The 26,182-nt window shown below is 39.7% G+C and overlaps 1 protein-coding gene across 1 annotated transcript in view; it reads right to left on the reverse strand.

Moving 5' to 3' along the window:
• Positions 1-15,574, reverse strand: part of OTOGL (otogelin like) — a 205,429-nt gene extending 189,855 nt beyond the window's left edge. Inside the window, exons 1-10 of the mRNA XM_029597118.1 lie at positions 15,264-15,574; positions 14,517-14,556; positions 13,413-13,461; positions 12,013-12,079; positions 10,508-10,606; positions 9,121-9,275; positions 5,307-5,428; positions 2,204-2,409; positions 1,819-1,949; positions 130-236 (exon numbers count right to left, since the gene is read on the reverse strand). Of these exons, the coding sequence (XP_029452978.1) occupies positions 130-236; positions 1,819-1,949; positions 2,204-2,409; positions 5,307-5,428; positions 9,121-9,275; positions 10,508-10,606; positions 12,013-12,079; positions 13,413-13,461; positions 14,517-14,556; positions 15,264-15,342 (1,055 nt within the window). The 5' untranslated portion in view covers positions 15,343-15,574. The remainder of the gene's footprint in view (positions 1-129; positions 237-1,818; positions 1,950-2,203; positions 2,410-5,306; positions 5,429-9,120; positions 9,276-10,507; positions 10,607-12,012; positions 12,080-13,412; positions 13,462-14,516; positions 14,557-15,263) is intronic.
• Positions 15,575-26,182: the final 10,608 nt, after the last annotated feature.

Genomic DNA, 26,182 nt, shown 5'->3' on the forward strand with positions numbered 1-26,182 from the left:
AAAATGGTTCACATCTGTCACAAGAGATCAAATATCAAGCGAACACATCCTACACCTCTAAGCAATTCTGAAAAATGCTAAGGAACGGCTAGCATGATCACTTTGGTCTTAAGTTGTTGTCTAACTTACATGCAAAGGTCGTTCATGCAGCTGGAGATGTAGGAATAGGGGTCTATGCTCTCATGGCAGCTGAGAAAAGGAAACTGTAGCAGGATTTGGCACTTAAAGAATATAGCCTGAAAAGGAAGAGCAGTTCAAACTTAACAGAAACAGACAATTGTGTTTCAGGTATGATTTCACTGTTTTCTTTGTCATTGAAGTAATTCATTAGAGAATAAAGATATGACAATAAACATAAGAACATAAGAAATTGCCATGCTGGGTCAGACCAAGGGTCCATCAAGCCCAGCATCCTGTTTCCAACAGAGGCCAAAACCAGGCCACAAGAACCTGGCAGTTACCCAAACACTAAGAAGATCCCATGCTACTGATGCAATTAATAGCAGTGGCTATTCCCTAAGTATAATTGATTAATAGCCATTAATGGACTTCTCCTCCAAGAACTTATCCAAACCTTTTTTGAACCCAGCTACACTAACCACATACTCTGGCAACAAATTCCAGAGTTTCATTGTGCGTTGAGTGAAAAAGAATTTTCTCCGATTAGTCTTAAATGTGTTACTTGCTAACTTCATGGAATGCCCCCTAGTCCTTCTATTATTCGAAAGTGTAAATAACCGAGTCACATCTACTCGTTCAAGACCTCTATCATATCCCCCCTCAGCCGTCTCTTCTCCAAGCTGAACAGCCCTAACCTCTTCAGCCTTTCCTCACAGGGGAGCTGTTCCATCCCCTTTATCATTTTGGTAGCCCTTCTCTGTACCTTCTCCATCGCAACTATATCTTTTTTGAGATGCGGCGACCAGAATTGTGCACAGTATTCAAGGTGCGGTCTCACCATGGAGCAATACAGAGGCATTATGACATTTTCCGTTCTATTAACCATTCCCTTCCTAATAACTCCTAACATTCTATTTGCTTTTTTGACTGCTGCAGCACACTGAGCTGATGATTTTAAAGTATTATCCACTATGATGCCTAAATCTTTTTCCTGGGTGGTAGCTCCTAATATGGAACCTAACATCATGTAACTATAGCAAGGGTTATTTTTTTGTTCATGTGAATCTTATATCACCAGCATACGACATTTTAAACTTTTCTACTGATCTTTGCTCTGTGAGATACTACTGAAATTATCGTGTATAACATATGTTCTTCCTGTAGTTGATATTTTATCTATATCTATATTTATATTTACACATACATATATACTTGTATGTGCATGTATATATATATATACTGTATATATTGTAGATATTTGTATTAATGTATGTATATATATATATATATATATATATATATACACACAGCATATATGGCGCTTCTGATAAACCCTGATAAAACTCCTCCAATGCAAAAAAAAAAAGGTCATTATCTAATAAACACCAGAAAACCCCACTTCCTCTAGTGCTTTCTCACCTCTCCTTTGCCTACCCTGGATCTTCCTTTTTTTTTTTTTTTTTTTTGCCTTTTCCACACTAATGACTCCTCAGCTGCATAAATGAATGTATTTGATTCCTCAGAAAAGCTACCCAGCAATAGTACCTGTGCCACAAAAACACCAACGAACACCAAATTCTGGTACCCCCAAAGAAGCCCTAATTAGCAGGAAAAGAAACGCCCCCATTTAAAATTTAGAAGTACCTACAACCAGAAGCCCGAGGCATATGTTTATTGCGATGACAAGATCCACCATACCTCATGTGACAGCTCTCGATTCAAGCAGGGACTGGGAAAATCCAAGGCAGTGCCGCCACATGCTGACTCATCCGGCGTTTGTATAGACCAGCTGTTTGCGAACACAGCAATGTCTTCCGTGTGCTCACCTGCTTCATTAAAAAAAATTAAAAAAAAAAACGAGAACAGAAGCAACATGAATTGCCAACGTACACCATGCCCAGAATTCTACTAAAAGGATGGCTTCAAGGGGTTGGACTTTGTACAATTCCAAGGTTATGAAAGTCGTAAGAGAGAGACTCACTGGTAAATAGTGAATAATGCCCAAGAATGGCAGTGCAATTTCTGGCCATGTCTTTGAAGGCACAGGGCAAGTAGCCAGCTTTACCCTTTCCGCTTCACTTACTGTGCTGGGCTATCAGGTCATCAGATCTGTTGTCATTGTAGTTGCCGCACAAGCCACAGGGCTTCCCTTTATATTCCTCTGTCAGTTTAATGTAAACCCCAGAGCTTCCATCCCAAGCAAGGGAAAACCCAAAGGTAGTCTTCACCAGAATGTAGTCAGCCAGCCGCTCAATAAAGACGTTTCCTACAGTCTGAGGCAAGGCGAGTCTTGGATAAAAAAAACAAAACACAGCAACATCAAATTACAAGTTTAAAAGGGGGAATACCAGACTTAGGGCCAGATTCATCGAGGCTTTTCTCCCATTTGATGCCCATGGGAAAAGCCCTTAGTGAATCGGGTACTTAGATAAGGGGCAGGGGGAGAATCCAACTTTCTTCTCTCTGATGAATATCAAGTTAAAACCGTAATGCTTATATTTTTGTTTTAATATAATCCAGTAGGCATTAGAAGAAATTAATTAGAAGAAGAAATGAAATGATTCAGATTTCCCCTTTTGTATTCTGATTTGTATTTCATTTTCAAGGCAAACTAAATGTTCAGAGTTTCAGGAAAGCTCCTGCCACCCGGCTACTCCCATCGCTAGCGAAGCTCAGTAAATTGTAAATCGGGGATAGCGCTGATCCTTTTCCAAGCCCTGTGCTGGCATGACACCTCTGAGGTGAAGGGCAGAAGAAGGTAAGGAATAGGGAGGTGGATACATTGCAACACAATCAGGGAGACGAAAACATGAGAGCTGACATACCGAGAGAGTTTCTCAAAGGCCCGGAATGAAAAATAATCCTTACTAAAGACCCCCCCCCAAAAAAAAAAAATGATATTTTTAAGTGGATTGTGAAAGAAAGAGGGAGGCTGTAGTATTGACACATTCCCTGATGGGCTTCAAACTTTTAAGAATTGGCAATGAGGCCGGCAGCATTTTGAAGTTGCTAAAGGACAAAGGATATACCAAGATCAGTGCCCCCCCCCCCCCCCCCCCCCCCCCAAGCCAACCCTCCCCCTGTTTTCTGCAGCAGATTTTTCAAGATTCTGGGGCAAGAGTTAGCATATTCTGCAGCAGATTCTCCAAAATTATATGGCACATTTGCATAATTTTGCATAAAGATTCACACCTCTAACTATGCAAACCACGGTGCATTTGTTATTGAAAACCATTCATATTGTTTATTTTTAAACAATATTTAAACTATATAGAAATTAAAAATATACCAATTATAAAAGTCAACAATTTATCAAGTTAAGATATGTGTCAGAAGCTTTTAACTGTGAAATGTCACTTTTGTTTTGAATTGAAATAGTGCAACCATGCCTTTTAGATTTCCTTGAGAAAGTCCTTATCATCTTTCCAAGCATATGAGCTTGCACATTCTAAAACTGCCCTCAACATCAGCAGTTTATCATGTTATTAAGTACACAGAAAGATATGTGCACATATATTGGGGTTAAATTAGCACGTTAAAACCTGTCAGTAGCAGAATCAATCATCAAGGCTTCTTTGAATTGAAACCAATGCTCTCTTTGCCTGCTGTGGAACAGCAGCAGTTGCAGACTTCCAAAATGCATTCAGGCCTTTGTAAATTGTGTATGATTGGCCACATATATAAGAACCACATTCCATCCAGGAATTATTTAAAAATCATGTTTGGTTTGATAAGGATTTAAGAGATCTTTGAGGGATCAAACATTCTGACTGTTTTCTCTGTTCACTCCAATTTCACCTCCTCCCTTTACTTCAGGACAGAAGGAAGGAGTGTGGAGAGACAAACAGGAGAGAGTTCCCTGCAGGTTGTTTGAGAGGGGAGATGCTGGAGCAGGAGCAAAGAGAGAGCTGAGACTGAAGGCAAGCAGGCACCCTGCAGCTTTCTTCAAAAGATTGAATTAAGAGATGTGAAAACTTTCAGGAATGTTGATTCTGTGGCAGATTGTAAATTATGCAGCAACAAGTTAATTATTCAGTTTCTCCCACAGCTGCATTATCGTGGGCGGCTACCGACACTGGTCAAGACCATAAAAAGAATAGTGATAATAATCAAGATATGAAAAAAGAAAAGAATGATTTTCTTAGCAGAGGCAGAGCTGCAAAAGGAGTAAAGATAAGCAATTCTATGGTGCTACCAAAAGGCAGATTTTGAACTGAAAGAAAGTGATAGCCAGTGAAAGAAGTTCTAGATTAATAGTGACACTTCAGGCAGAGGATGCAAGTTGAGATCTGATTCAAGGAAGGAGCAGGGAGATACAGGATTGTGCTTGATGAGGGCCTTCTCCAGGAGATGTGCTTTACTCCTACAGACAGCAATTTACAGGATGAAGCTATATATTTTCTTACTTAAGATAAATAAATATGTTAAGCAATGCAAGATCACTACTTGAAACAAAAGATATACAGCTAGGTGACAACATAAAAAGGTAACAGACATTAAAGAGTGAAATGAGTTGTGCAAGGAGATGGAGAAGACTTGTGGGCTAAGGATAATTATAACTTCTTATATGACTTATATGACTTCTTATAAGAAGTGAAGGGTAGAGTAAAAAGAAAGGGAATATGGGTGGAAGATAACTCTCCACAGGAATCAGAAAAGGAGGGGGGTCACATAGAGAAGAGCAGACTCAAGATTATGCAATAGCCAGAAACTTCAGCAGAATAGTCAAGACCGTTTAATAGAGCTGGATGGTCTACACTGTCAAAAGCAGGGCCTAGGTGAAGAAGAATGGGGCAAGACTGATAACCATGATAAGCAAAAAGTAGGTCATTAACTATTCAAAGAAAAGTCAACTCAGTGAGGACTTCTTTGTGGGTAGCCAGATTGTAAGTGGTCAAGAATAATGTTAGTAGAAAGATGATTAGAAAGGTGGGACAAGGCCACTCTATCCAATGATTCACTGAGAAAGAAGCCATTAGATACAGGATAGTATTTAGAGATTACTGGTGACGAACGTTTTTGGGGTTTGGGGTTTTTTTCCATTTTTTTTTTATTTATTTATTTTTGGACAAATTACAGTTTCTAAAAAGTTGAAGAAGGAAGCAGTCCAAAAAGAATCGACTGAATGGGTGCAATAGCGCATTCACTTGTGTAGGAAGATGTTTTGTGACTTAGCAACCACTGACCGGACATCTCCCTTTTTCACTTGGTGACCAGAAATGATTATCTCCTCCTGACCAGAGAAGAAAAGGCTGATCGATCGAAGGCAAGAATAAACAGAACCAGCACACTGCCGACCGTTGTGAACCTAGGAAAAAGTACACAAAATAACATTATCAGTTTTGGTCTTCGAACAAGTAGCAACTAACACAGAGCCTACAGAGCCTCAGTTCTAGTTCTCTCCACTTGTAGCTAGAAATAGGACATTTGGTCTGAAATTCACTGTTTCTACCCTCGTAATGGCAGGCTATAAATATTTTATATAAATGTCTTGTTTCCATTTGGTGCCTATATTATGGGATAATGGGCACCTACAATTAGGCATCCAATGACCCAAATGCTTTCTTTTCCTTCCCTCCCCCCCCCCCCCCTTCTCTCTCCCAGTTCTCACATAGATTTCCATTCAAAGGGGAATTTTACAACAGCCTGCACAAAACTATAGTCTGCGGCTCTTTCTTCCTGCGGTCTTTAGCCCAAATTTTCAAAGCGGACTTAGGTGCGTACGTCCACCTTCAAAATTCATGGGTGTCTCTTGTAGAAGTTCTGACATACGCAGACAAAAGTTACACTTGCTCCCAAGCAGGCGTAACTTTGGGCGTGAAGATTTACCTCATACTTTCGAAAACTAAAAGCACATTCATAATTCTTTGCCCCGCCCCAGCTCTCTCCCCCGTCCCCCGTAATGCCTTTTCACGTGGTGGGGTAAAAATATGCACAAAAGCGGGTTACGCACATACTTTTACCCACTGGTTGATCTTCGAAGAGCAATTTACGTGCATACAACAGGGTTTTACGTGCATGAAGCGCTCTGAAGATCAAACCCTCAATGTCGTGTGTACACAAGTTTTTACCCCAAAGCTCTCCCACTCATTACTTTCAAAGCTTCCAAACTGCAAGGATCACATTCCTGCCTAAGACCCTCTGCACTACCAAAATGTCATAACCCCTATCTGAAAGGATTTCTAAATTACAAGGGAAAGAAACACACACACACACACAGTCACACAAACCACAAGACAGAAGACATCAGTGTAACCTTATAAGCTTCTGTATGGTTTGAACTGAAGCGAAAAAAGATGTCTAACATTAAGATTGTGTCTAATACAAATTTTTAATGTAAATCACAAAGTGCTCTGATACTTTCTTTAAACTTCACACCAAAAGGAATCACACTTTTGAAAGGAAACCTGAAAGACATATTGGCTCCAGAGACCAACTAGAATAGATATTCAGACACCTACCAGGTCAAGGGACCTCAGTCCATTACCCAACCTGATAACTTGACTCTAATCAAATCTTTCCTGAGCAAACCTCCTCCTTATGATTAATTTAAAGCAATAAAATAATTCTGTTGCAGCTTATTCAATCCACAGAGAATTCTCTATGTTATATAAACAGATTCATACATAGAAATCTAGTTGTCTGCAGATAAGTTCCTCTGACCTCACTTAACCTAGCGGTTACCCCCTGCCTACAGTGTCCCAGCATAATCTCTGGTCCTCTCCCTCTCCTTCCATTACTACTGTCCCCTGGGTGTGTCTCAAACATGCTTTCATTGCCTCTAGGCTGTCTCTATGATATGATTCCTGGAGATAGAATTGCGTTATTATGCTTACATAATGCCCCAGGTCCAACAGAAACATCCACAAATTTTGTTTTTCTAACAAGATGAACGTTTAGTCTTTTCTATTTACTGCATACTGAAATGTCTCAGTATTTCGGTGGAGCTAGCACAGAGTTTCTGTGTCCCCGCTAGTCCTGCAGGTTGTGTTATCTTTTACAGACTCAGCCTAAGAACTGTCCAAAGCTCAACAGGGCATGAGCTCTCAAGATCTTAAAGGCCTGAAGCCTGAGAAAGGGGCTGTTGTGATCTCAGAATCTCATACACAAGACAACATCATAAGGTGAGCAAGCCCTATCTCATTACTTACTGAATGTGCATTAGACCAGGGGCGGGCAATTCCAGTCCTCGAGGGCCGCAAGCCAGCCGAGTTTTCAGGACATCCCTAATGAATATGCATGAGGTGCATGTAAATCTATTTCATACATATTCATTAGGGATATCCTGGAAACCTATCTGGTTTGCGGCTTTCGAGGACTGGAATTGGCCACCCCTGCATTAGACAACCTTGATGCAGGCACATGATGTTGTTTGGCAAATCAAATTGCTTAATTTATATCAGCCATTTTTATAGGGATCTATGCCAGTGTTTCCCAAACCTCTCCTAGAGGCACACCTAACCAGTCGGGTTTTCAGGATATCCTTAATGAATATGCATGAGATAGATTTGCATACATTGAAGACCCAGGGTATGCAAATCTCTCTCATCAAATTCATTGTGACAATCCTGAAACCCATTAGAGGGTTGGGGCAAACGGATCCATGCAACGTCCATTTTCTATATGTAGCTTCAATGTAGTATATAATGTCTTGACAAATCTAAGTGTAGGAATAGTTACCAAAGTCCAAACTACATGTGATTATTGTACTGAAGACAGAGGGTGCATTTGTCATTTCAAATCATGTCAGTCTCCAAGCTTCAGTAGTAGTTGCCTGCTTAAGCTATTTGCTGTTTTTGGTGTGGCCCATCTTTATCTATGCATCTGTGATTATTTTTATTTTCATAATATCTGGGGGGGGGGGATTATAGAAATTCACCCCCAAATGTCATTAAACTGATTTTCCCATGTTTTCCTCATGATTTCTCAATAAACCACTGAGGCAAATAAGGAGACACAGATGATCTGTGATGAACTTTTAAAACCTTACAAAAAAATATTCAGTCTTGGTTCTGTGCTCCTCAGGTTCCCCTTTCCCTGTTCTGTTTATCTATCAAGATTATGGTGGCCAAGTCAGGGCACATGGGCACTGTTATTTCAGAATTCAAAGTCTGCTGTCTCGATGCACTTCCGCACCACAAACCAGAAATCTTACATGGAAGCGTTGACTGAGACACCAGAGAAGGACCTTAAGGCCTGCCTAGTCTGCTCAGTGGGTCTCCTTTCGCAATGCCCCAGACCCCAGTTCATCTTAGACGTTCCCCTCACTTTTTTGCAAGCAAGGATCATTTCTGCCTATCCCAGGCATTCTTGAATTCTGTTACTGTTTTCGCCTCCACCTAATGTTTCTCAAGCATCCCCTTCCTTTCTGTAAAGAAATATTTTCTAATCTCACTCCTGAGTCTACCTTCTTTGAGTTTCACATCATGATCCCTTGTTCTAGAATCTCCTTTCCACGGGAAAAAAAAAAGGATTGCTTCCTGTGCATTATTTATACCTTTTAGGTGTCTGAAAGTAAATTTTCTTCTGTTGTGGCACACGGAAACAGAGCAATATATTGATTTAGAATTATTTTAATATGGTGGTTTTTTTGCTAAGATTCCAATCATTTCTCTTTTATTTTAATTTATTAAATCGAGTTCTTTGGAAGCAGGATTCCAATCATTTCTCTTTTATTTTAATTTATTAAATCGAGTTCTTTGGAAGCAATGTACAGTTGTCACCACCCTGGTAAAGGTCGTTGGAGTCCTTCTGGACAATTCTTTAAATTCCTCAGCTCTGTCTGCGGCGGTTGTCAAAAAAGCAAACACAATGTTAAGAATGATCCCAAAAGGAATGGAGAATGAAATGGAAAATATCAGATCGCCTCTGAGTATCATGTGCACTTCTGGTCGCCCCCATCTCAAAAAAGACCTAACTGAACTAGAAAACGTGCAGAGGAGGACAACAAGAAATGGTAAAGGGCAGGGAATGGCTCCCTTATAATGTATTTGCTCTTACCCAGACAGTGTACTGAGGCACAGGAGAGCTGCAATCCTTTGCAAAAATGTAGGAACAATTGCCAGGAAAATAATAGTAGATTCCGTCAAAGGTTTCGAAATGATACTGACCCCAGCTTTTGCAAATTCCATCTCTTTCTTTACCAGTGTTAGGTACTGAGGAATATAAGAAAAACATAAAGTAAGCAAGTAGTTTACATCCTAGCATGCAATGTGGTCGTGTCTTGTGCATAACTGTAACTGAGAATGGACATTCAGCCAATCAGCGTATTTATTTATTTAAAAGGTTTTTATATACCGCATTATGGGCAGGATCTGGCCATCAAGGGGGTTTACTTGCAAGCCCTGTCTGTTACAGTGTCAGCTCATTCTGTACAATAACAGGGAGCCACTCAGTGCACTAAAGCCAACATCTTTAATAATCTAAAGAACTAAATCAGTCCAATAGCCCCACGTGGAAGAGCTTGGCTCCTGCTCTGCAGGCTGGATGGGGAGGGGGTGCTGCATATTCAGCATTTCAACCCCAGGAAAAGAGAAAGCCCCAAACATTGCTGAGACACATTCTGGCCAGGTAAAGTGCACTGATGATCCCTGATCCTAGTGCATTACACATACACACACACAGACACACACCCTTCCTTTTGGGCTCTCATGCTTGCAGACTCACAAACTGACTCAAAATAGCAGCCTTGCATTCTTCCCCCTCCCCCACCCCCGGCTTGTCATCCAAGGTGACTGCCTCTGGAACAGCCCATCCTTCTCAAAGAATTGGCCTGTGCCACCACAACCTGGCTGTACCCTGTTCCTTAACTTCCTCTGTTTCTGCTGTGCTGATATTTCATCTCTTCTTCAATTGCCTAGGAGAAGCTATAGCTCCTGAGAGGAAGAGTGGCCTAGTGGTTAAAGCAATGGCCAACAAGCCAGTGCAACCTGCATTCAAATCCTGCTTCCCTCCCTCAGACACTGACACTTCTTGTGACCTTGGGCAAGTCACTTTATCTCCCATTCCCTCAAATACCCACATAGGGTGGAATTTTCAAAAGGATTTACTCCTGCGCTGAGTGCTTTTGAAAATTGGTACCTTACATTTATACATGTAATTCCTTTGAAAATTACCTCCTTAGACTGTAAGCTCTCTGGGGCAGGGGCTTATCATACCTGAATACTTATCACCATCATACAGTGCTGCATACATCCAGTAGCACTATAAAACAGCACTATAGAAATAACTATGATTGTCTCCTTCCTAGTATACAGATTGTCTTTTACTCCACCTTTATCTGTGATCATGTAGGACACATTGGTATAGGTTATATAAAGCAACTTCTATTTCAAATACCACTATAAATACAAAAAAATATTTCAGCCCTTTTATTTCACAAACTTACCAATTTGGCACCTGTTTCCATTGGCCTGAAATATCTCACAGTCACAGATTCCCGCCTCCGTACACACAGCTCCATTAAGACATCCCTGAGGGCAAGAAGCTGAAAAGAAACATGTATTTATTTATTTAAAACTTTTCTATACCGTCGTTTAGTAGTGCACCACCACAACGGTTTACAGTTAGGCACAAATATGTGGTTTCTCAATTATCCATAGGGTGCCGTTATTATACGGTTACATAGTTCAATAATATACTCTAAATGGGGAATGGGTGTGGTTACCATTTACGATGAACTGTCTTTCTAATTTAATACTTAATTGTGAAAAAATAATTTTAAAAAAATCTGTGACACAGTAATTCAGTCTACTAGCAAACCAGAGGTTAAAGGTTAAATGAACAAAATGTATTTCGACAATTTATGTATGTTTCCTTAAATATACACATTATTAAAAATATATAATATTCCAAGATTAATGTTATTGTTATAATTTATGAGTAACAATAATAAAACAAAGTTATTGTGTTATTCAATTTACCACTTTAATGAGATATATGAGCTTGATGGGATGAACACAGCCGGCGCCATTTTGTACGGAAAAACGATTCGCGTGCAGGAAGTCGTTCCCGGGCCCCCGCTGGACTTTTGGCAAGTCTTGTGGGGGTCAGGAGGCCCCCCCAAGCTGGCCAAAAGTCCCTGGAGGTCCAGCGGGGGTCTGGGAGCGATCTCCTACGCTCCTGACGTCGGGGGACAAAAAAACAAAATGGCGCCGGCGCTACCTTTGCCCTGTCATATGACAGGTCAAAGGTAGCGCCGGCGCCATTTCTACAATGTACCGGAGGCCCGAGAGTAAAAGATCACACCGGGACCCTTCCTCTGGACCCCAGGTAATTTAAGGCATTTTGGGGGGGTTCGGGAGGATGGGGGATTTATTTTAAAGGGTCGGGGTGGGTTTTAGGGATGTTTTAGTGTGCCGGTTTTCGATTTACACGATATCTAAAAAACCCAAACTGCGACGATCCGATTCCCTCCCCCTCCCAGCCGAAATCGATCGTTAAGACGATCGATCACACGATTCACATCTCTAATGGATAGCGAACCCACATTTTTATACAAACTTATTTTAATGATTTTTTCTGGTTTTTTGACCTTAACCACCCTGAAGTTGCTTAAGTCAGCCCCTTTCTTCTGAGGAGAACACATTTGTTAAATTCTGGCGACAGTCTTGCATGGTGACCAAATGATGAATGCCACACTTTGGAGCCTACTGCTTGGTTGACGCCATCTCGACAATTCCTCAAGAATGGTAGAGGCATTCCAGGACCTCCTACATAAGAAACTTTATTTACGAAAGACTCTCCCACAAGAGACATCCTTTGTATAAAACTGGGCCAGGGATTACAAATGTTCCAGCCTTCCCTGCTCTACCCAGCAACATTTTTTCAGGTTAAAAAGAAAAATGGCTAGCAATGGTACAACAAAAAAAGAAACCGAGACACAGCACTGACCTGCTACTGTAGGGGTGTGAGCTTGTGTGAAAGCCCCCCGAGGTTCAGGGTAAAGAGTTCCATATCTCTGTCAGAGAAACACAGCATTAATGTGATTATCTTTCACTCCTCCAGGGCCACAGACAGGCCTGGTTTTTCAGCAGATCCACAGTAAATACTCATCAGATTTATTTGCATGCATTTGGGCTTGGAGTCAGGTTGATTTGGTTGCCCTGATACCCTGACCTGAGCGTGGATCTTTATTGACTGCAGTGAGTACTCTTGGTGCACATGACTGAACTCGTAACTTTCTGCTTTTCTATAAAGATATAAAGGCAAAACATGTGGGTAAATCTTTTCTAATGCTAAGGATAATAAAGCTTTGATCACATGGACAGGTAGCAACTACAACTGACAATCTGTTCTGGTACTCGATTCCTGTGGGATACTCACAGATTAGGAAGCGGAAAGATATTTATTTTATTTTTTTAATGCTTTTTTTATACATTGATCTGAGGAAAGTGGCAAGGCCCTTGAAAGTTAGCCACAAATGTATGTAGGTCAGTTAAAAAGATATCACCTAAAATTTGTCAAACGTTAATTCTATGTATCCCAGGGGACTAACCAGGCAACCGCACCTTATTAGCTCTTAATATTGGAGAGCCTAGGGCACAGCTGAGTGACCAGGTCAAAGGTTTGGATGATGTTTTCCAGTTTGACTGTTGCCATTGGCAACTCTTCATTGCAAAACATGTTTTACAACACAAGATCGTTTATCGTTTCACTCCTTCCTTCTCTAACTTGTTGGGGTCCCTCTCCGACCCACAGTTTCTCTTAGTTCTCCACCTCCCCTCCCCCTGTTATTTGTACTTTCCACCTTTCGTTACCATGTAAACCGATATGATGTGTACTTTAATGTCGGTATAGAAAATCTGTTAAATAAATAAATAAGATGGCATATATTGTTTTTCAGATCCAGTGAGTTTATCAATTTGTATTTTTTGGACTGATCCCTTGCACTTTTTTTGGGACTGAGCACTACCTGTATCACTGGGCCCACGTCACATTCTTTTCCTCATCTCTTTTAATCCATCTTAAAGACAAAGATGTCATTAATATAGAGGCCGTAAGGCAAAAATGTTATTATGCATTGGTGTATACCCTTTCACTGACTCTTTGCAAATGTTGCGTTATTTTGGTCATTCTGCTTTCTTTACTCGATAGCCAAAGGACCTTTTTCATGACGTGTCGCAGATGTTGATGTGATAGGCATGAATGAAACTGTTGGCAGTTTTAGAATTACAGGAAAGCTGGTATCAGAAAGCAGGACTGAACCTCCCTGCCTTGTTACCATTTGCAGTCTTCTTACAAAGGGTTCATTGTACAAGCAAGCCCCATTTCAGAAGTGAGGTCTAACCTACCTCTCCTGTTAAGAGATCTCTTTTTTGCCGGACTGCATTAAACCCGTTTCTGGAAGAAAACAAAAAGTATCTTGTATAGCCAAAGGTCCATGGGCAACCTGAATAAGCAGGAAAGGTTGTTGTTTTTTTTTCTGATTTCCACCACTTATCAAAGAAGTCTTTAATGGATTAACATTTAAAAGGTAACTTGTAGTTTTCCAAAACTGAAGAGGGCTTACAGAGCCCTGGTTTCAAACACAAGCTATTTGCTTGAGGGAGATCACCTGGTATTTTGGGTTGACACAAAGTTGACTTGGGATTTTTTTTTTTCTTAAGAAAAAGGATGACATCTCTCACGGATAGAACCATCTCAGAAATGCCTTACATAAGCCAAGCGACCAAGTTAAATCTGAGAGGCATCACATTTTAAAATGTCAGCTATATTCTCCAGTTTCATAGGTTTACAGTTACCTGGTCATTATCATTAGTCACAGCATTAAAATACATCCCTTGTATACAACATTTACTAGCAGTTTTCTAAGTTCAATTTAGATAACTTATAAGCTCCCAGGTCATTCGTTCAACAGTGCAATATATTTCTTTAACTTCTTAACCACATTTGATTTTGTACTTTGCTTTAGTCTGCTTTTCAGATTGTAGAAATCTTTTTTTTTTCCAATGGCACTGCTTAAGAGAGGTTTGGGAATGTATGCATTGTTATTTCCAACAGCATTCAGGGTCTTTGTCACTATTTTAGCATGATCATTCCAAACAAAGTCTGTTCTGTTCCCAAGTGAAAAGGCTGAAGAACTTCACTGAATGACTGCAGAAACTTAGAGCAGCTCATTCTAGCGGGGTGCCTTTGATGATGAGGTGCTTTCATCCATCAAAGGAGATATCTTTAAAGAATCGTTTTAATTCAGATTTCTCGTGGGCAGCTGACGAAGGTTTTATTTCAATTTTTGCATAAAATAAGTAAATACATTTTAAAAAAAATGCATTGCCAAATGCATTTTGCATCCTGAGCAAGAGTTACCATCAGTGACCCATCTGTGGAACAGCAGAAAACTTTAAGGCACATTAGCAGAGTTGTGGGGAAAAAAAAAAAAGGTATGAGGCACTCACCTGGATGTTCTTTTCAGATCGGACGCCTCACAGTAGGTGCCTGTTTGATGGGGGGGAAGGAAAAGCATCAATCTTTTCTGCAGTTGCACTGCTGATCTGACAGGCTCAACCTGCAGGCAACAAGTTTGATCTGAATTTTGTTCTCAGAGTGCCGAATCTACTTTTCAAGAGCATCTGTACGTCAGGCTCACATCGGTCACAAAAAGTGTAGAGTGGAAGAGGGTTTCCTAGGGTAGGGAATGATTTTATGGCAGAAGATGTAAATTCTTTTCAGAAAAGATAAGCTCTCTGTTTGGTTCCTGCTCTGCTACTTTCATATTCAGGATATGAATCCTGAGGAGGTAAACATAATCGTATTTGAAAGGCTATGAATGTGTGGGTCCATTGGCACTGCTGGTGTGCCTGGCACCAAAACTGTTTGTAATGTTTATTCAGGAGCCGTCAGGTAAATCAGGCACACATAGCTGTGTAAAATCAGAATATTCAAAATGAAAAGCCTGTTAGATATGAGCAGGATTTCGAAAATCATACCAGACCTTAAAAATAAATAAATAAAAACACCGTGCTGTCTAAAAACAACTCTAAAAACAAATCGCGTTTGACTGCCATCTACACAGCAAACCTAATGATGAAAAGGTTGACTTGGCAGAAAAAGAAATCGCGTGGGGCAAGCAGTGTCTTTCACAATAACACCCGGCTTTTGAAAATGAACACAATTTTTGTAAAAGAGGAACATTAAGTTCTTACCTGCTGAGAAGAGCAAGGAATGAAATAGCCAGCATATCCCCCAAGGTATCATTAATTTGAGGTTTGCTACAATGTTCATTTCAGTGTAGCTTTTTTTTTTCACAGGAATTGCATCCAAACCGATGCTCTTCAACTATGATGGCATCTTCCAAATAAAATCTTTGTAGTCTAGGGAAGCTCGTTTCCTTGAGGTGACACGGAAAACCTGCAAAGCTGCGTTAACCTTGCGCGGCTTCCATGCATGCGCGCTCTTTTGGCTGAGCGGCTCTCATTACTAACGCACGGGGAAGCCCTTGCTTGCATCTACGCTCTTCTGACTGCCTCTTCTTACGGACTGCATCGTCCTTTTATAGCTCTCACGAATAACGACAGGCAGGGAACAGAGCAGCGTCACGCAGCTCTGAGGGGTTTCCAAGCAGCAGGATCGCATCCCTGGGGGTGGTTTACAAGCCCGTGCTTGACTGAAAGGCTCCGGGTTTCAGTGCGGTATCGCTTGACTGCTTTACGAGTAGACCAAGGGAAGTAGAAACAATGAAACTTGATCATGTAACATTGCTTTATTCCATTTCTTTTCTCCCATTCGCACTGGTGTGCCCTGCATTTGGCAGAATTATGGCTCTCCATTTTTACAGTGTATCCAGACAAGATATTTGCGATCTTCTGATGGTTACCTTCCATAATCATTGTCTCTGGTGACAGTCTATATAGAATGCTCCCTAAATCGGCAGATACTCGTCCTTCTACATCCTGCCTACTTTAATTATTTATTGAAATAATTTTTTTCTGCCTATATCGGACCTGCCGTGCTAAACAGAGTGCAATTAAAAAAAAAATACAATACTTGTCCATGAGTCCCAAAGGGTTTTGTACCCAACTGGTTCTTAATTTCTCTTGCACCTCTGATGCCTAACTTATTTCTCAACCACATATCTGCATTTTTAATACACACATTGCAATTTGCACCTTCATCTTTATTGCTACCCAATGCACCCCATTTCTTATCCCTTCATATGAATTATTATAGCCAAGGTATCTTACTTGCAATCTGCCTCATAACTGCATGTTTGCATTACTGATGTGCTCAACGTTCTTTTTAATTTCGATGTAATCTGCCTTGTGCTTACTTTTAGAAAAAAAACAAAACAGAATATCAAATGTTTATAAATGAATATAACAAAGCACAGTAATGCCATGAAAGTCACTGATCGTTTTAATTTATAGTTCGAAATTGACAAGGCCCCCTTCATGTTACAAAGATCATGTCTACCCAGGAGGTTGGACAGTGCAGAATTTATTTTGCATGAAATGTATATTTGTTTAAAATGTATGCAACTCAGAATATTTAAGGGTTTAGACAATTCCCCTGGAATACCCAATAAAGACCTCAGTGCTTCTTAGATTTCCTGACTTATGAGTATTTTTAATCTTTGTATTTACATTTTAAAACGTTTAATTCCTTGAAGCTGTGAAGTAATATTTATTTTCCCTTTCTGAAGGCGGGCTGGCAGTGTAACACAAATGGTAACAGCACACAGCTATGAAATCTGGAGACACCAATTCCGACCTCCCTTCAGCACTCAGCTGGGTGACTCTGAGCACTTAACTTCCATGCTAACAGAAGACACTGCCCCATGATTTATCTTGTACAGCACTATAAAAGTAATTCATATTAAATCTCTGCACATCTTTAAAAAGTTGTAACACACAAGAAACTATTGCATTAGATTCAAAGTGATCTATATTTGCTGGTATCAGATACTGAGATGGCAATAAGTTACTGCAAAAAAAATGTATATTTATCTCTTATTTGTCTGATATGCCAAACCAAATTGAGCTGGCCCAGCCTAATTATTTTGTTTGTTTGGTTGTTTGTTTGTTTTTAAACCAGATCTAGCCTGGCTCAGATTGAAATATGAATTTCCTGCACCTATTCAGATTTGCCAGATTTAGGAAGGCTCAATTCTTTGTTAACCATTTTTGGATTTCAGGGCAAGCAGATTCAATGATTGATACCAGGTTGCTTGCATTTTCAGAGTATTCCAACTCTCCCAGGGGAATGGGAGGAACTGGGGTTGAGGAGGGTAATGATGTGGTTCACCGAAATAGATGCTTAAAGCCAACAGCTATTGAGAAAACTTCTCTTTATTAAATATTACAAAATAATATAATAAGGCCTTATGGAGAGAGACTGTCAGAGTGCTATGTAAAGCACCAGTATAAAACTCTCTTTCAAATGTTTTCACTGATAATAAGACATTATGTAGGATTTTTCACTTCTACATTTCCAACCCCTAAATTAGATTCATAATTGTCAAAATTTCTCTGATTGGTTTTTTACTATAAACAATAAAGGGTGGATTTTATACGTAAATTCTGCCATTTATGCACGTGGCCGGGCCTTGCGCATGCCAGGAGAATCTTCAAAGGGGCTCGGCCACGTGCGTAAACACCTGGTACGCACTAAGTGCCAGGCCTCTTCAAAGGGCAGACTGGGGGGTGGAGAGAGGTGGGGCGGGCTGGGACAGCACCATTGCCAGCTGTCCCAAAGACTCGGTTTGAAGGCGGATGATGATTCTTGCAAAGTTCTAGGATTGATATTAGTAGACACCTCTGTGATGATTGTTGAGCAGCTTAGTATCTTGTAAAGAGTGAGTCCAGGCTGATGATAGTGGAAGAACTTTTCTTCCATCTCTGCCAGCCACCTTCCCTTCAGGTTGGGCCCTCCAGTGCTGGTGGCCAGTGAGGCATGAGAAGTGAACAAAGCAAATAGAATCAGGAGACAAAGTCGTCCAGATGCAGGAGTGGTCAGAGTAAGAGGACTGACGTAGGACCAAACTCTCATAGTTGGTTGTTGAGAATGTTTTGTATAAATACAAGTATGCAGGAAACAAGGTGGCTGTTGGATGGAAGCACAGTCCATAGTGCCACCTGTAGATTGGAGGAGCACTTGGCACTGGATGTATAGGTTGCAGTCTTTCAGTCAGGTAGAAGAGTGAAGCTTTTGCTAAGGTGAATTTCAACAGTGTGAACCCATTGCAGGTAAGCAGCTTTATGAAGTTTTGGTGCTTCACCTGGTTACTGGAAATACCATTGAGCTGGGAGTGAAGATGAGAGGCAATTCTGAGTCCATTCTGGAGATAAGGTATGCTGGAACTAATAGGAAACGGCTGTAAGAGGTGACGTAATTGTGATTAGGAGATGAATGCAGTAGCTGATAAGATTAAGGTTTTTCTGGATTGTAGTTGTTACATGACTATTTCTTCCAGGAACAGACATTGCAGTGATGAGATAAATCAGAATGAAAAAGGACAGTGCTTAACCACATCTTGTACAGAAGAACAGAAACAGTCGTTATCAGGCATATCAGCAAGCACTTGTCTGTTGTAGGGTCATGATGGACCCCTTCCAGTAGAATTGAAGGAAGAAGAATTCAGCAGTTGAAGGATTTCAAGGCCTATCCACTACTGGACCTTGAGGAGTTCATTCAGTGGGATTGTCTCATCTGTTGCAGATTCAAAGAAAATTGAAGGGTTGCTTGCTCCAAAGTTGCAAGCAAAAAGAAACAGAGTCTACAACCTCTTTCCTTACAGGCCTCATCTGTAATTGGAGCTGGTGGAGAACTACACTGGCTACCCATTAAATAAAGAATTCAATACAAGACTCTATGCACCATACATAAATTAATACACGACGAAAAGGCAGAATGGCTGAACACAGCCCTTCACGTACACGTCCCTAATAGAAACTTGAGATCAGCAAACAAAGCCCTATTAACTATTCCCACAGTAAAAACAGCCAGACTAACTCAAGTGAGGGATAGGGCCCTATCCCTGGCAGGACCTATAATATGGAACTCAATGCCTTTAGAAATCAGAACACAAAGAGACATCAAAACATTCAAAAAAAGTTTAAAAACATGGCTATTTAAGCAAGCATACCACAAAGAGAATGGAGAGTAGAATCCAGGGAATTGTATGATGCAGTCCGAAGAACTCCCACACACACATATCAGCTTACTCGAATGGTGTGTGTGTGTGCGTGTGTATATTTTATTTTACTTTACCTCTATTAGATTGCAACAACAGAGGACCAGACTTAAGTGTTAATTTATCTTATAGCCGATGTACTTAAAGTAGACATGACTTATCACAACCACTAAATAATATTTAATATGAAACTATGTTACAGTATTTGATGGCACCTGTTTAGTTAATATAACTCAACACATTTAAGTTCGAAATTATGTGCCTTATTGTGAACTGTTGTGATGGCAAGTAGCTTAACGACGGTATAGAAAAGATTTTAAATAAATAAATAAAAATACCTTTGACATGAATCCAATGATCAAATCCAGTGGCTGTAAAGTTGAATAGAAGGGTTTGAATGTTATTACCATTGCAGGAGCAGTTGAATAGTTTGATATTATGGGCATCTGGGATCAAGGTAGTTGTATTCTTCTTAATAGGTGAGCCGTAGATCTTGGCTTTTCCTCATGCTTTTTTTTTTTTTCTTTTGCAGCAGCAGGTGTGGAAAGGGATACTTGATGTCAGCTTGTGATCTTGGCAATGCAGCATGGATTTGTTGAAAAGTACTTTACAATGTGAAATTAAGTCTGTTGATTAAAACAAATCACATTCAGAGCTGGGGTGTCAGGTATCAGATGTCCATTAATCATTTCAGATAGATTCAAAATTAATGTCTCTGGATGCTGTATCTTTAAAATTGCAACAGTTTAGTTAGACTGTCAATTTAATTTCGTTTATCTTCCAGCTGCTCAGTAAAGTTTTATTTTGCTATCACAGTGGGTTCTTTTAATATAGTTTTTAGTCATCAACAAACCTTTTAAATTATTAAATTACAAAGTAAATACAGCAAGGACATTTGAAGTGGATTAATAATAGGCAATATTAATAATTATTACAGTTTATTAAAGCTTATAGGATGATCATGTATTATAACTTTTCAAAACTTGTGTTTAAATGAAGGTATATAATATAAGATATGGGATAATTGTTGTAATTTCAAATTATTTATCATCTTGGCAAGAACCTTTGTCACTTTATGTGTCAAATTCAATATCATATAAGAAAGAGCCTTCAAAATACCTATGCCCAACATCATACAATAAAATATAAATTTGCATATTGGTAATTTAAATAATTATATGAATTTACCATTAAATAGATGGAGTGATTACTGCACAAATATACCATGCACTTCAAATGAGCAGAAATTAAAAACAGTATTCAGTGTACTTAAGAATTTATTTTTATTTTTCACAGGACCTTCATTTAGTTGGAATCATTTTTATATTTCTCTTAAATTTTTTTCCTTTATAAACCTAAATAGAGGAAACAGTAATATAAACAATGTAATGTAATTTAAACTTTTAACTTAGAATGCTATAGGCAGATACATACACTCTGAATTGTTCCCTTATCTGCATCATATGCTTCAAATAAATCTTACTATGCACATTTAATAAGAGGAAAGGAGGAAAAACACTTTTAAACTGAGCTCAGGAGAGGTAAACAAGCTTTGAATCAACATTTTCAAAATTAAGTATCCTCAAATTAACATTAGTTAGATAAATATGCTTTAACTAACTGTGCTGAGATACAAATAAAAAAACTTGAAGTGGATTTCTCTTTTTTAGCAATTTGTCTATATTTTAAGCTTCCTACACAGAGAAACAGGGAGATATAGACATAATAAAGGGTTAAAATATAAGAACATAAGAAGACAGGAATACAAGCTATGCCATTCAGGGTCAGACCAAGGGTCAATCAAGCCCAGTATCCTATTTCCAACAGTGGCCAATCCAAATCTCAAGTACTTGGCAAGTACACAAACATGAGATAAATCTCAAGCTACTATTGCTTATTAATTAATAGCAGTTTATGGATTTTTCCTCTAGGAACTTATACAGACCTTTTTTAAACCCAGTTACCCTAACTGCCATAACCACATCCTCTGGCAATGAATTCCAGAGCTTATCTATGCGCTGAGTGAAAAATAATTTTCTTCAATTTGTTTTAAATGAGCTACTTGCTAACTTCATGGAGTGCCCCCTGGTCCTCCAATTATCTGACAGTGTAAATGACAAATTTATATTAACTTGTTCAAGTCCTTTCATGATTTTGTAGACTTCTATCATATGCCCCTCAGACATTTCTTCTCCAGACTGAACAGCCCTAACTTCTTTAGCCTTTCCTCATAGGGCATCCGTTCCATGCCCCTTATCATGTTGGTTGCCCTTCTCTGCACTTTCTCCAGTGCCGCTTTATCCTTTTTGAGATGCGGTGACCAGAATTGCACACAGCAATAGTGCATGCCAGTTCTGCCGGTGCCATTTCTAGGCAGACCACTCGCAAGGCAGAAGCAAAAAGGGGTTCACTCCTGCCCATGAAGAAAGAAAAATTTGGAGACAGCTTGACAGGGGATCAAAGGGGAGGCCTGGAGGGTTTTCATTGTCTCTGATTATGGCCTAACATTTTTGTTTTGGTTTTCCTTCTATTTTTCCTTCATCTTTTTAAATTTCATTTGTTGGGTTTTTTTCATTTTTTATTTCAAATAACTGAAAAGAAACAAAGCAAAGAACAAATGATATAAAAATAGGAGAAAAACAGTAAAAAAAAACCCCTAAAACTATTTGTGCACACTCCTAGTAAATTTAGGTTTTTATGTCCAGTCAATTAGAGGTTCTTTGAGAATATAAAAATTCTAAAAAATGAAATTGAAAACCTACTATTAGTAATCTGTAAACCATCATTAATATCAGCTATGATACCTGAAAATTGGAGGGTGGCCAACATAATCCCAGTTTTAAAAAGGGTTTCAGGATGATCCAGAAAACTGCAGACCAGGTTAATGCGACTCCAGCATTGCTCTAAGCTTCAACAGCAAGAGGAAATGTGGAAAAATGAATTTGCATTCACAAAAAAAGCAGGGAGTAGATTGCTTGTTATGGTGGTTATTACCCCAAACCAAATAAGCCTGATACTTCACTTTCAATGCATATCCAGCATACCTCTCTGCTTCAACGGCAAGGGAGAAAGACCAATACTTCACGCATATCCAGCATAGCTCTCTGCTTTAACGGCAGGGGAGAAAGACTGATGCTTCACACATAACCAGCATAGCTCTCTGCTTCAACGGCAGGGGAGAAAGTCTGACACTTCACACATATCCAACATAGCTCTCTGCTTCAATGGCAGGGGAGAAAGTCTGGTACTTCACTTTCAATGCATATCCAGCATAATTCTCTGCTTCAACAGCAGGGGGGAATGAAGAAAAGTGGATCTATAAACAGACAACAACCAACGAGGACTGAATTACATAGTCTGGGTAAGCGGATAGGCATGGGTGTAGCTTGCTTATTGCGGCGGTTACTACCCCTGACTAATTAAGCTAGATGTTCACTTAGATGCAGTTCCAACACTGCTCTCTGCATTAATGGTGGGGGTGGAAGGGAAATAGAACCAAAAGGTTACTAAGAGCCAAGACTAACAGAAGTATGAGAAAAAAAAAAGTGCAAAGCTTGCTGGGCAGACTGGATGGGCCGTTTGGTCTTCTTCTGCCATCATTTCTATGTTTCTATGTTTCTATCTGTGTTGGGAAAAATGGTTGAAACTATTATAAAGAACAAAATGACTGAACATATAATCATATTCTAATGGGACAAAGCCAACTTGGATTTAGCCAAGGGAAGTCTTTCCTCACCAATCTGCTACATTTTTTTAGAAGGTGTGAATAAACATGAGCATAATGGTGAGCCAGCTGGATTTTCAGAAAGCATTTGACAAAATACCTCATGAGAAACTCTTAGGAAATTAAAAAGTCATGTGATAAGAGGTAATATTCTATTGTGGGTTGAAAAATGGTTAAAAGATAGAAAACAGAGAGTAGGGCTAAATGGTCAATTTTCTCAATGTAAAAAGAGATTTGTACTGGGGCCACTGATTTTTTTTTTACATATTTATAAATGACCCAGAAATAGAAACAATGAGTGAGGCAATCAAATTTGTTGATGATAAAATATTATTCAAAATTCTTAAATCACAAATGGATTACATGAAATTGCGAGAGTGGGAGACTGGGCATCCAAATGGCAAATGACATTTAATGTGGAAAAGTGCAAATTGATGCATGTAGGGAAGAACAATTCAAATTATAGATATGCAATGCAAGGTTTCATATTTTGAGTCACCAGATAGGAAAAGGATCTCGGAATTATCATGAATAATATGTTGAAATCCTCTGCCCAGTGTGTGGTGGCAGCCAAGAAAGCAAATAGAATGCTAGGAATTATTAGGAAAGGAATGGTGAATAAAACAGAGAATATGATAATGCCTCTGTATCACTCCATGGTGCGACCAAACCTTGAGTATTTTGTGCAATTCAGGTCATCGCATCTCAAAAAAGATATAATAGAATTAGAAAAAGTACAGAGAAGGGCGACCAAAATGATAAAGGGATTGAAACTTACAAACATAGAAAATGATGGCAGAAAAGGACCAAACGGTCCATCCAGTCTGCCCAGCAAGCTTATGGTAGCATCTGCTGCGCCATACAAATCACCCCCTTACTTAATTTCCCAAACTGTCAAAGTCAGGGCTCTTGTTGGTTGCTGTCTGAGTCCAATTCCCTGTTACCTCTTGCCGGTGAAGCTGAGAGCAATGTTGGAATTGCATCCAAAATATCAGGCAAGTTGGTTAAGGGTAGTAATGCTAGGGATGTGCATACATTTAGACCGAATTAGGCAATTTCAATGAAAATTGCCTAATTCATCCTGGTTTGGGAGACCCGAATCACAAAACAGTTTCTCCCTGAAATTCGGGAAAAATGTGTTTTTTGGGTTAGCGCGAGGGGAGGGGAAAATTTATTTTTAAAAAAACCAAACCCATCCCAACCCTTCAAATTTACTTAATTACAACCCCCCCCCCCATACTTACTGAAAGCCCTGGTGGTCTAGCAGGGATCCCGGGAGTGATCTTCCACTCTCGGGCCGTCGGGCCTGCCAGGAATCAAAATGGCACCGGTGGCCCTTTGTCCTTACCATGTGACAGGGGCTACCGGTGCCATTGGTCAGCCCCTGTCACATGGTAGGAGCAATGGATGGCCGGTGCCATCTTGGAAAAGGTTTGTTGATTGTGCATCATTAAAACCTTTCAGGTATCTGAAGGTCTGTATCATATTTCCCATGTACTTCCTCTCCTCCAGGATATACATATTTAGCTCCTTTAACCTCTCCTTATAAATCATTTGATGGAGACCCACCACCATTTGGTCACCCTTCTTTGGACCGCCTCCATCCTGTCTCTGTCCCTTTTTGAGATACGGTCTCCAGAACTGAACACAGTACTCCAGGTGAGGTCTCAACGAGGACCTGTACAAGGGGAATATCATCTCCTTTTTCTTACTGGTTATTCCTCTATCTATGCAGCCCAGCATTCTTCTGGCTTTAGCTATCGCCTTGTCACATTGTTTTGCCATCTTCAGATCGCTAGACACTGTCACCCCAAGGTCTCTCTTGCTCCGTGTACAACATCCCTCCTCCCTCTCCCCGGCCCATCACAAACAGCTCTTTTGGATTACCACACCCCAGATGCATGATTCTGCACTTCTTGGCATTGAATCCCAGCTGCCATATCTTTGACCATCATTCAAGCTTCTCTCTAACGCTTCTGGCATGTCCCATCTGTTGCAGATCTTAGTATCATCTGCGAAAAGATATTGAATAGGACCGGTCCCAACATCGATCCTTGCGGCACTCTGCTCTCTTCAGAGTAGGTTCCATTTACCATCTCATGCTGTCTTCTATCAACCAGTTTGTAATGCAGGCCACCACCTTGGCACTCAATCCCAAGCTTCTCATTTTATTCACAATCCTCCTATGCGAGACAGTATCAAAAGCTTTGCTGAAATCCAAGTAGATCACATTGAGTGATCCTCCTTGATCCAATTCCTTAGTCACCCAATCAAAAAAGTCAATCAGACTTGTCTGACAGGACCTTCCTCTGATGAATCGATGCTGCCTCTCGTCCAGCAATTCTTCTAACTGTAGATAGTTCACTATTTATTTAAAATTTCTTATATACCGTGCCCTCCAAAGTTCGAGGCAGTTCACAAAACACATACATAAATAGTCAAACATAAAACAGACAAGTAAAAGAGACTATAATATAAACATACAAAGACAGAGAATAAAAATAAGTGATATAAATTATGTTTCACAAATGTCTTTAAAAGCTAGCTTAAAAAGATGACATTTTAGTGCTTTTTAAAAATCTTTGGATCTGAAATGAGTCTGATATAAGGTGGAAGGTTATTCCAAGTAATGGGACCTGTAATGGAAAAAGCATATTCACAAGTAATAGACAGTCAGGTCATTCTAGGAGATGGTATCTGGAGCAAGAGTTGATTCTGTGATCAAAGACTGTGGGATGGTGTTTAGAGATGTAATGTAGAAGAAAGCCAACAATTTTTATTATGAATGAGGTTGTGCACAATGACTATCAATTTATTTTATATGCGCCATTTAATGGGTAACCAGTGTAAACTATGTAGTATTGGAGTGATATGATCAAAGGCTTTAGTTCCTGAAAGCAGATGGGCAGCTATGTTTTGGGCGTAGAAGTGATTGAAGGGTGGAAAGTGGTAAACTAGCATAGAGAGCATTACAGTAATCTAACCCAGTTAATACGAGGGATTGGAGAACTGTGCGGAATGCATTATGTTATAAGAAGGGTTTTTTAGAATGAGGATTTTGTTACGAGTTGAATATGGGACTGCATATTGAGTTTGGGATCAAAGAAAACTCCAAGGTTACGAGTCTTATAAGTAATATTTATATTTGTGTTATTGATCAAGATGTGATTTGGAATACTGAAGGAAGGATTACCTAGGAACATGATTTC

Source organism: Rhinatrema bivittatum, chromosome 4, assembly GCF_901001135.1.
Source record: "Rhinatrema bivittatum chromosome 4, aRhiBiv1.1, whole genome shotgun sequence".
Taxonomy (NCBI): domain Eukaryota; kingdom Metazoa; phylum Chordata; class Amphibia; order Gymnophiona; family Rhinatrematidae; genus Rhinatrema; species Rhinatrema bivittatum.